The sequence below is a fragment of the Poecilia latipinna genome, unplaced genomic scaffold (genome assembly GCF_001443285.1).
Source record: "Poecilia latipinna isolate Pla-1442-1.1 unplaced genomic scaffold, P_latipinna-1.0 Scaffold5587, whole genome shotgun sequence".
NCBI classification, from domain to species: domain Eukaryota; kingdom Metazoa; phylum Chordata; class Actinopteri; order Cyprinodontiformes; family Poeciliidae; genus Poecilia; species Poecilia latipinna.
Window position 1 is genome coordinate 1 of NW_015118203.1, and position 9,191 is coordinate 9,191.

The 9,191-nt window shown below is 45.3% G+C and overlaps 1 protein-coding gene across 2 annotated transcripts; it reads right to left on the bottom strand.

Annotated features, from left to right (window-relative positions):
* Nucleotides 1–299: 299 nt before the first annotated feature.
* Nucleotides 300–8,717, bottom strand: LOC106943632 (protein fantom-like). Of its 2 annotated transcripts, none has more exons than XM_015026946.1 (28): nucleotides 8,537–8,717; nucleotides 8,055–8,108; nucleotides 7,863–7,983; nucleotides 7,422–7,627; nucleotides 6,836–6,938; nucleotides 6,630–6,767; nucleotides 6,388–6,493; nucleotides 6,263–6,286; nucleotides 6,042–6,188; nucleotides 5,904–5,977; nucleotides 5,599–5,822; nucleotides 5,410–5,516; nucleotides 5,267–5,317; nucleotides 5,005–5,184; nucleotides 4,788–4,905; nucleotides 4,462–4,625; nucleotides 4,047–4,392; nucleotides 3,790–3,950; nucleotides 3,151–3,383; nucleotides 2,965–3,080; nucleotides 2,670–2,878; nucleotides 2,541–2,597; nucleotides 1,912–2,078; nucleotides 1,588–1,666; nucleotides 1,394–1,448; nucleotides 1,189–1,274; nucleotides 491–680; nucleotides 300–412 (listed from the first exon to the last, which is right to left on the bottom strand). In XM_015026946.1, exons 1-28 carry the CDS (start codon nucleotides 8,622–8,624, stop codon nucleotides 315–317), a joined length of 3,702 nt encoding a protein of 1,233 aa, XP_014882432.1. In that variant the 5' UTR covers nucleotides 8,625–8,717; the 3' UTR covers nucleotides 300–314. The 2 variants fall into 2 exon arrangements, with proteins under 2 accessions (XP_014882432.1, XP_014882431.1); XM_015026945.1 differs by having other exon boundaries at nucleotides 6,630–6,770.
* Between the last annotated feature and the right edge of the window lie 474 nt (nucleotides 8,718–9,191).

Below are 9,191 nucleotides of genomic sequence, written 5' to 3' on the forward strand. Positions count from 1 at the left end.
TAACATTAATGTTCTGCAATGGTTTTTGAACATGGTCCATTTAAAAATGAACGGGCTATGCTCCAGAGGCTTCCTTGTCATGGACCAATTAAAATGACCATTGTTCTGGTAAGACGATTTTGGTGCACACAATATCCAAGAGTATAAATACACCTGGATGTTTGGATTAGAGAAACTCCTCAGTAAATTCAAATTTTTATCATCAGAGTCACTGCAGATGTTTGGTGCTTAATCAATCAATCACAGAAAAGTAGAGTTACAAAAAAAAAAAAAACCCTATACATAACATGACTTTCATGAACTGATGCAAGTCTCTAGGCCACCCACCTGCCCCGGTTGGGGTCTGTCCCCTCCAACATTGTGTAAAGATACTGCCTGAGTGGAGCTGACTGGGAGCCGTCCACATAAATCACTGGGAGAGACAAAAACCAGTCAGTATGATCTCCGTCCCGAATGCATTTTACACACAGAAACACCAAACGTCAGGCACCTCGTGTGAAGTTGTAGTGAATCTCCTCCCCTTTCACAGGTTTACGGAGGGACATGGGAGTTTCCGTCGTCTCCATGGCGACGCCCAGGAGCCGGTACTCCACGTAAACGCGCTGCACGGAGCGGTCGAGCGCCACACGAGACGACGGCTCAAATGTCAGGGACAGGATCTCGACCCTGAGCTTGTCTCCCTGGAAAACAGCAGCATCTTTAAATCCCACCTATTATTTCTCTACATGCCAATGCTACAAAGCCAGACTTTCTTGTAATCTTGTGAAGTGGTTTTAAACGATAGTTTTTAGAGCCAAGTATGAGTTACAATATACATAAATCATATCTTGACATAACTGGTTGTGAGCAAAACGAAAATAAATGCACACCCACTTCCCAACGAAGCCAACTCTGCAAGAAAACCCTATTTTTATGTAGTAACTTATGAGAAACAAAGAACAATAGACAAATGGGTCTTTGGTATTTTTCACAGATTTAATTATAGTAAAAATCACTCAAGCATAATAACAAGGAAATGCTGTGTAAATATTCATAAAGACCCCTTTTAAAAGATTTCCAGAAACTCTGGCTCCTCAGAAACAAAATATGAAGAATTCCTGATTGACTTAACAGTTTTGCACAGTTCTCATCACAATGCCAACCCTGTTCCAACAATTTGCTGGTTTTTCAGTCCCAAATAGTCCGTACCCTCCTCATTTTCCGTTGTGGTGGTATGATTACTATGTCGCTCTGTGAAGAAGTGGATTCTGGGGATTCAGGAGCGTCACCATCCTCTGTAGGAGAGAAAGACAAAAACGTTCAAGATAGTCAGAAAAAGCAGAATTTCTTTTCTCCATATTTAATTAAATGGTCGAGTAAGTCTTTAAATGATATAAAGTAAAAACAGAATTACCGCTGGCACTCTTCTCTTCTTCAGACTCAGACACCTGACTCACAGAGGGAAGACCCTGGAACAAAAAGCTGAAACTTCAGGATACAATCCAGGATATTCACAATTTGTGCCATTTAGTTCTAGGTTACACTGAATATCTAAATTAGCATGGAAAGAACGGACCAGCATGTTGTTTTCAGAGGTAGTGAGCTGACCTGGATCCCTGCATCAGTAGCAGAGCTTCCCCTCGATGGAGCTGCAGCTGATCGTCTGGAGGAAGACCCAGCCGGAGATCTTAAACAGAAATAAGTCTCATTATATGTGGAAAAAAAAATGCTGCACATTATTTTTTCAATAGCAACAATTAATGTTTTTTATTTTTATTTTTTACTAAGTTGCATTTATGCAGACCTGTTAGCAGTTTTGTAGCTGTTAGTTCTGGAAGGCATTTTTTTTCACCCTGCTCATCTATTTGAATTGTTTTAGAGTCTGTAGAATAAGTAGAAGTGTTTTTTTTACATAGTAAATGTTTCTCTTACCTGTGGGATGGGGTCGTCAGTCTTGGTTCAGGGGTCAAGTTAGGCGACCTCGCTTCAGAGGACCTCTTGGTGGATCTCTTGCGGTCTGCTGATGGCGGTTTCACAGACACGACTCGCGCTGATCGCAGATCCTGTGAGCTTTTCTGTTTGACAGGTGAAGGCTGGGGCTGTAAGTAGGAAAATAAACAAGTAATTTGTTTAAGCACAACAAAAAAGTATTGTCTTTGCTACATTTTAATTATGTCTGATATCCGCCTCTAGTGTGCAGAAACAGACAGCAGATTTCTGGCGTATTGACTGGTTAAAAACAAAGCCTTAATGGTAAACCTGTGCGTCAAAAACTATTGATTCTTTAGATGTTTTCATGAAATTTAGGAGGGAAATAGCAGCCAGGTCCTGTCAATTAAATGTAGATTTTTTTTTTTTTGTTGCCAAAATTGTGATTGGCAAAAAAAAGACTTAGACCGTTATTGTAGGAAGGTGACAATATGCTATGTGTTTTTTTAACATTTTATGTTAGGTGTAAATAATTTTGGAACCAATACAAACAGATATTTTTTTATTCAATCATACCTACAAAGATAAAATACTTTCTCTTTATGGGACTTTAAATCAGCTGGATTTCTTACCCAAGCCGTTGCCTCTTTCTGCACAGCTTTAGTTTCTTTGGGCTTCAGATCCTGAGTCTGTAAAAGCAGAGAAACAAGTTCAGCTCTTCATTTGAATTAGTTTTGACCCAAGCAGAGAAATCACATCACCTTCACTCTCTGCTTGGCCGTCGGCCTCTGTGACGTTTCCTCGCTCCTCCTCTTTTCCCTCTGACTGCTTTTCATCGCCCTGTGAGGATCGTCCGCCTCCCATCCACCCCGAAGGCCGTCCAATGGCGGCTGGAACGGATACTTCCACTTCAGCATGACTCTGACCATTCCCCGAGGCCCACCAGCGGGATCTCTTAGAACATAATCACCTGACAAAACACGGGATAAAATATATATACATTAGCTTTTAGTAATAATTCTCCTTCCATCAGTTTTATTTTCCTCACAGCCTCGCCTCTGATCTCTCTGCCTGTCGCCAGCGCTCTCAGAGGGATCGGCGTCTTGGCCAGGTAGGCTGGCGGTATCTGCTCATCGCTGTCATCAAACACGTACACCCACAAGCTGCTGGACCTGGCAAGCAGAAACTGGCTATTATTGTCTCAAACACCTGAACCATTTCACTGATTGAGAGCCGGCGTACCTGAGGTAGTGCAGAACGTCGGCCGTTGCTGCCAGAGGGAAGCTGGTGACGTCGTTGAACACCGGATCGACGGCGCACTGAACCGTTTGAGAGACGTGAGGCGGCAGGTCGTACAGCCGGTACGTCAGGTAGGCGTCTGGCAGGAGCCCGGGCCAGCGGGCGTTGAGGCCGACGCAGCGCTCCAGCGTCACCACCAGCTCATTGGGGATCCCGCCGCCATAGTCATGGAGCTCCTGGTGTGGAAGACATTAAGGGGTAAAAATCACCAGAGCCTAAAAATCCTCACCTAAACACTTTATGCTTTAGATTTCAAAGAAATTTTAACTGTAGACAGACACAACCTAAGTAAGAATACAAGACACAGCTTTCAAATAATATGTTCTATTTATTAAGAAAAGAGTGGCAGTCTTAGTTAAGGTCAGAGTTGGTGATTCATAACAAGACAGCAAACCACCAAGTTGATCTCTGAATGGCTAAGAAAACAACAACAAAAAAAATAACGGATGTTGGAGTGGCCTAGTCAAAGTTCAGTTGAGATGCTGCAAAGTGGACTTTAAACAGGCTGTTGATGCTGCTGAAACAACTGAAGCAAATGAGAGCGTTGACTCTTTGAAAGTTACGTCAGATGCCTGATCTCACCTCTTGGCCGCCATCTTGCCAGCCTAGTGGGATCTGAGCCGGACTCCTGTGTGTCGCTGTCCTCCTTTCCGCTCCGATCTCCGTCCCCGTGTGGACGGGTTCAGCAGGAGGGAAGAGGCGCACCCAGAAATCCACAACGCCGATTATTTCACCCTCATTTCCTTAAAAAACCCCCAAAAAAAACAAACAAACAGGTTCAAGAAACAGAAGATGAAAGGAGATGGGAAGAGAGCATCGGCTGCTGAATCGTTGTCCACCTGCGATGCTGACGCTGCCGGAGATTCGTTCTCCTCTCCTCTCCGTGGCGCCCATGAGTGACATGCTGCCGCTTCCGTGGGTGACAAACCGGACCCCTCCCAGCGCCTGGTGGAGCTCCAGCCGCACTCTCGACCCCTGACCTCCCAGCCGACCCAGATCCCGGACCGTCAGCGCGTACCGGGACGTGAAGCCGTAGTTCGGCTGGCTGCCTGACACCAGAGGGGTGGAGTGCATCTCGAAGTCCAGCAGGCAGTAGGTGCAGAAGGTCACAATGTCCTCATGCTGGCCCGCCCCCGGGTGGAGGTCGCTCAGGGTGCGGAGCCCCGCCGGGGTGAAGGTGGCCGTCTGGTGTGGGGCAAAAACAACCGTCAGTGTAGGATCGTGTTTTCTGAAATAACGCTCAGAGGATTCTACCTTAAGGTGGATCTCCAACAGTGACTCCCCAGATTTCAGCTGAGAGAAGCAGAGGTCGTCCTCGATGGGCTGAACCGCCTCCTGATCTCCAGCCGGCCAGGTGTACTGTACCGGGATGGTCCGCTTGTAGTTCCTGGGGCTGTAGGCCAGCTCTTTCAACTGGGCTTTGGATTCACATGGGACCAGAAAAACATTTTAAAACAGAGCATTTTGAACACATTTCTACGCATTTATTTTGTTTTTCAGCAACACCAGAGGAGCAAATGTTCGGTAAAACTAAACATTTGTTTAAAAATGCTTGAACTGTGCTGTGAACGCTGCCCTACCTTGCAGCGTGTTGATCTGCAGAGCTCTCTTTGACAGAAGCTTATCTTTCTCCATTGTCCTCCTCCTGCCCTCCTCCCTCTCTCTCTCCACCTTCTGGTTGATCATGTTTAACTCTTCCTTGGAGACGAAATATATCTCTAAATTTCTCAGTCGTTTTGTTATTTTTTTGTGTGTGTGTGTGTGTGTGTGTGTGTGCATTTAACGCTGTGCGTGTACCTGCAGGTCTTTGGTGATCTTGTGCTCCAGCAGCAGCAGGTTTCTGGTTTTCTGCAGCTCCAGCACCGTCTCTGCATGCGACGCCTGGATGTTGACCAGCTCACGGGACGAATCGTCCACGCCGCCGTCAGGCACCAGGAAGCCCAGAGCCTCCCTGCTCTCCTGCTGCATCCTGAAGGCCTGCGGTTGGGAAAAACATGAAACCTGTTATGAGATCTTAAGAGCTATATTTCGTTATGTGTCGGGAGAAAGCACGACAAACCTTGATCTGCAAAAGAGTTTCGCTGAGCTCCTCAACGCTCAAGTCAAACCCCTGGATAGGAGAGGAAGTGTGTGACAGATTAAACTAGAGGAGGAAAACTCAGAGAAAGGAAGACATCTGTGGATCGTCTGTTCGTTTCTGACCTTAGTGACGGAGTCCAGCCTGTCCTGAAGAGCAGAAACCTTTTCTCTGTACTGGCCAACCTCTTTCTCCAGTTGCTCTTTCTTCTCCCTCATCAGTACAGACAGCTCTAAATGGAATTAAATTCAATTTTCACTTTGCAGCGTCAGACATTTTATTTAATGGAAAACTAAATGAGCTTTCGGTCTCACCTTCATCCTGCTTCCTCTGCTCCTCCAGCATCTCCTTCTCTTGCCTGAGTTTCTCCTTTTCCAGCTCCAGCCTGCTCCTCTCCTCCCTCTCTTCCTGCAGCATCTCCTCCAGTCTGTGGTGGAGATCTGGTCCGAAGATGTTCTCCACCAGCCGCTCCTCCTTCTGCTCCACCTCCCTCCGTGTCTCAGCAGGGTTCTCAGAGGGGTTCTGGGCAGTTAAAGTGCTGGCAAACACAAAACAAATCACCAAAATAAATATGTTTTGAGCCTAGAATTCACAAAAAGAGACCCATTATGGACCCTACCTCTTCAGTAGAGTATCGTAGCTGTCTTTGATCAGATCCCTCTCTCCCTCCAGGTCTGAGATTCTCTCCTGGAGCTGATGGAGAATGAGCCAAATGAGTTCCAGCCTGACAGCATTGCAAATGGTCCAGATGTGTTACCTTGTCCAGGGTCTGCAGAGACAGAGACATGGTGGTGAGCTGCCCCTCCTGGGTCAGAGCTCTCTGTCTCTCCTGCTTCAGTTGTTCGGTCAGCTCCTCCACCTTCTCCAGCAGAGCTCCCTGACTCTCCCTCAGCGCCCTCTGACTCTGCAGCGAACACAGGAAGCAGGATTGTTCATTACTCACTGGTTTATTCATCAGACTGTATCTCAGGCCCTTACCTCCTCCAGCTGATTCTCGTACGCCTACAGTCAGACGCGTGCAGGAGGTCGGTGAGAGGATTAGAGTGTTAATGAGGAAGACTGATGATGTGCAGAATGAACGGAAGACAGGAGCAGGGTCTCACCTCCTGCAGGTCAGCAAACTTCTCCTGGCTGACCCTCAGGGCCGTGCACTTCTCAGAGAGCTGCTTTTGCAGACGGATCAGGTCCACATTCTCTCTGATTGTGATCCTGACACAAGTAGCACAAGTTTTACTCCAAAGTAAATGCACTTTTGCGATTAAAACAGGCTTGGGTATCGGCCTTATTTTTCAGTTAGAAGACGTAACGTGATTCAGACGCGGCCTCTTTATGTATTCACGTCTACCTGTGTCTGTCGGCCTGCTGCTTCCTCAGCTCTCTGACCGTCCCCTCCATCTCTCTCTCCCTGTCTTTCAGGCTTTCTCGGAGTGCCTGAGCTGTCACCTCCAGTTCTGCCATCCTCACCTGTTCGGTCATACTGGACCTGCTGGATGAGGACGGATTTTTATGTTGGATTACAAGCAGAAGGACATTTAATCCTTTTTGACCTACAATCTTTCCATTTCTGCTCTGGTTTCCTCCAGCGTGAGGCCGTATCGTGCAGGAGCAGTCCGTGCCGCCCTCCGGACTCTGGCCTCTCCGTCCAGGTTTTTACCTAAACACATGAAGGGGAAGAACGTCCTTACAGTCCTGAAGGGTTCACATCCACTCATATGCATGAAAGCCATTGAGATTTACGTAGAGTGCCATTTGTAAATGTACACAGTCAAAATTTAACAGCATTAATTTATATTATTTAGCATGTCATAAGAGTGGGGAGATTCGCTTCTTATAGTTATATTTTAATCATATTAGTAATTTATAAATTCACAATTTAAAACTATTAATTAGCAAGCTAAATATTTAGCCTCAAACCAAGAATTTAGCTAGCAAGCTAAATATTTGCTAAATGTTTAGCTTAACTAAATATTTACTTAGCAAGTTAATATTTTGCTCCAAACTATGAATATTTAGATTGCAGTTATAACTTTAAACTATGACATTTGTAAATGAATGAATAATGTGGTAAAGACACGACTTTGAACAATGATGCCAGAAATGGAGTCAGATTTTTAGGAAGTGGCTCTTTAAACCTCACCTTTGCTGTACCTGTAAGGCGTTCGAGCCCCCAGGTCCAGGATGTGCTGCTTGGCTATGCCGAGTTTATTCTGCAGCACCTCCTTCTGGCTCTCCAGCACCGCCACCCGGGCCTCCAGCTCCTGGATCGTATCCTCCATGTCCCTCTCCTTGACAGGACCGGAGCCGGGACGGGCCTGACGAAGACGCATCAGCTTCGTGGACATCCTGGGGTCAGACAAGAGGATGGAAGGAGGACTTAGGGAAAGCTAATGAAATAGATAGTTCTCCATGAATACTGTCAGCGATATTTCACATGGGAAATTACTATTTCACATCTATGGTCATGATTATAGCCTGCCATTATAATATGACATCCAAAGTAAACTACCTTAGGGTAGTTATTATGGTACAACATTTTATTTAAATTAGAAACTCGTGGTTCCAGCAGTGCTGGTGTTACCTGCGGAGCCTCTCCTCCTGTGTCCGTGTGTGTTGCCTGAGCACACTGTTCTCCTCCTGCAGCCGGAGACACAGGTCCTCCAGATGATCTCTGGGAAACCGAAACAGCCGCTGGGGGTCCGCTGGACACAAAGCAGAGTCATGATCATTTGAGTCAAAATGTGCAAGATGATGTTTGTGAAAGTCATTCTACCTTTCATCTTTGCAGAATGATGCTTCTTCCATGGCCTGACATCCCGCAGTGTATCTGGGAAAACAGCAAAGATGACAAATAACCAACAGAGAGCCTCACAGTGCATTCACAGAAAATTTATTTTGCAGTTTCAGCTTTCTAAAATCCCAACTTGAAGCTACTTTAATACACACATTCCTGGGAAAATATCTGCTCTTTTAGTATGAAGAGAACAACTTGAAACCTTTTTATGAAAGGGTTAACTGCACAAAGTTGCAGATGACTGGTTTACGTTTCTGCAAAAAAAAAAAAAATAAATAAATAAAATGCCTAATTTTAGCTTACTGGTAGGGCAGTAAATTACATTAAAACTAGAGTTTAATTTGAATGTTGGGGTGATGATTAATTTTAAGGAAGTATTATGCATTTTTGCTGACATAAATACTGTCCTTTTACGGCAATAAAACCATAAAAACACAGTTCCGTGTTGTGTGAACACAAACCTGGCACGGTGGGCATCAGCCCGCCCCTCATCAGCCCCACGTCCCTCACCGGAAGGTCCCCCGCCGTCTCGTCCACCACTAGCGACATCACGCCTTTTCTACTTCAACCTCAGCCAATCAGAGAGCTCGCATCGCTTCCCCAGTGAAAGGACTTCTGTGAAATTAATTGTGAGCGAGTTATGCACCCCATATTGATGAAACACGCCATAAAAGCTGACAAAAGGAATCAAATTAACGAGAGAAATGACTTGTGCTTTGCAGATTCTAAACGCATTGCTGAGCAGCTGGTGAAACAAAACCCAGACACAAAACATGACGATATGTGATATACTCTTTAATAAACCTCTATATAGTCAAAGTATTTGAGTAAATATATTTGACTTACCCGCATCTTTTGCTCATCAGAGTGTCTCCTAAAGAGATGACAAATGTTTGCCGGTGTTAGCCTGCAGGCCTGTGAGATTTGTGTGTCTCCGCCCAGAGCCTGGATGACACTTTTAATCCCTCAACTCTTTATAATTCCTCCGCTGCTTCCTTTAAGGTTAATCTAACCGATCCAAATCCAACTCCTTTCTAAATCGCAGTCGCTAAAATATGTATATATATTTTTTAGAACGGTTCGGTAAAACCTGTGCAAAAATAGAGAATTTAACTA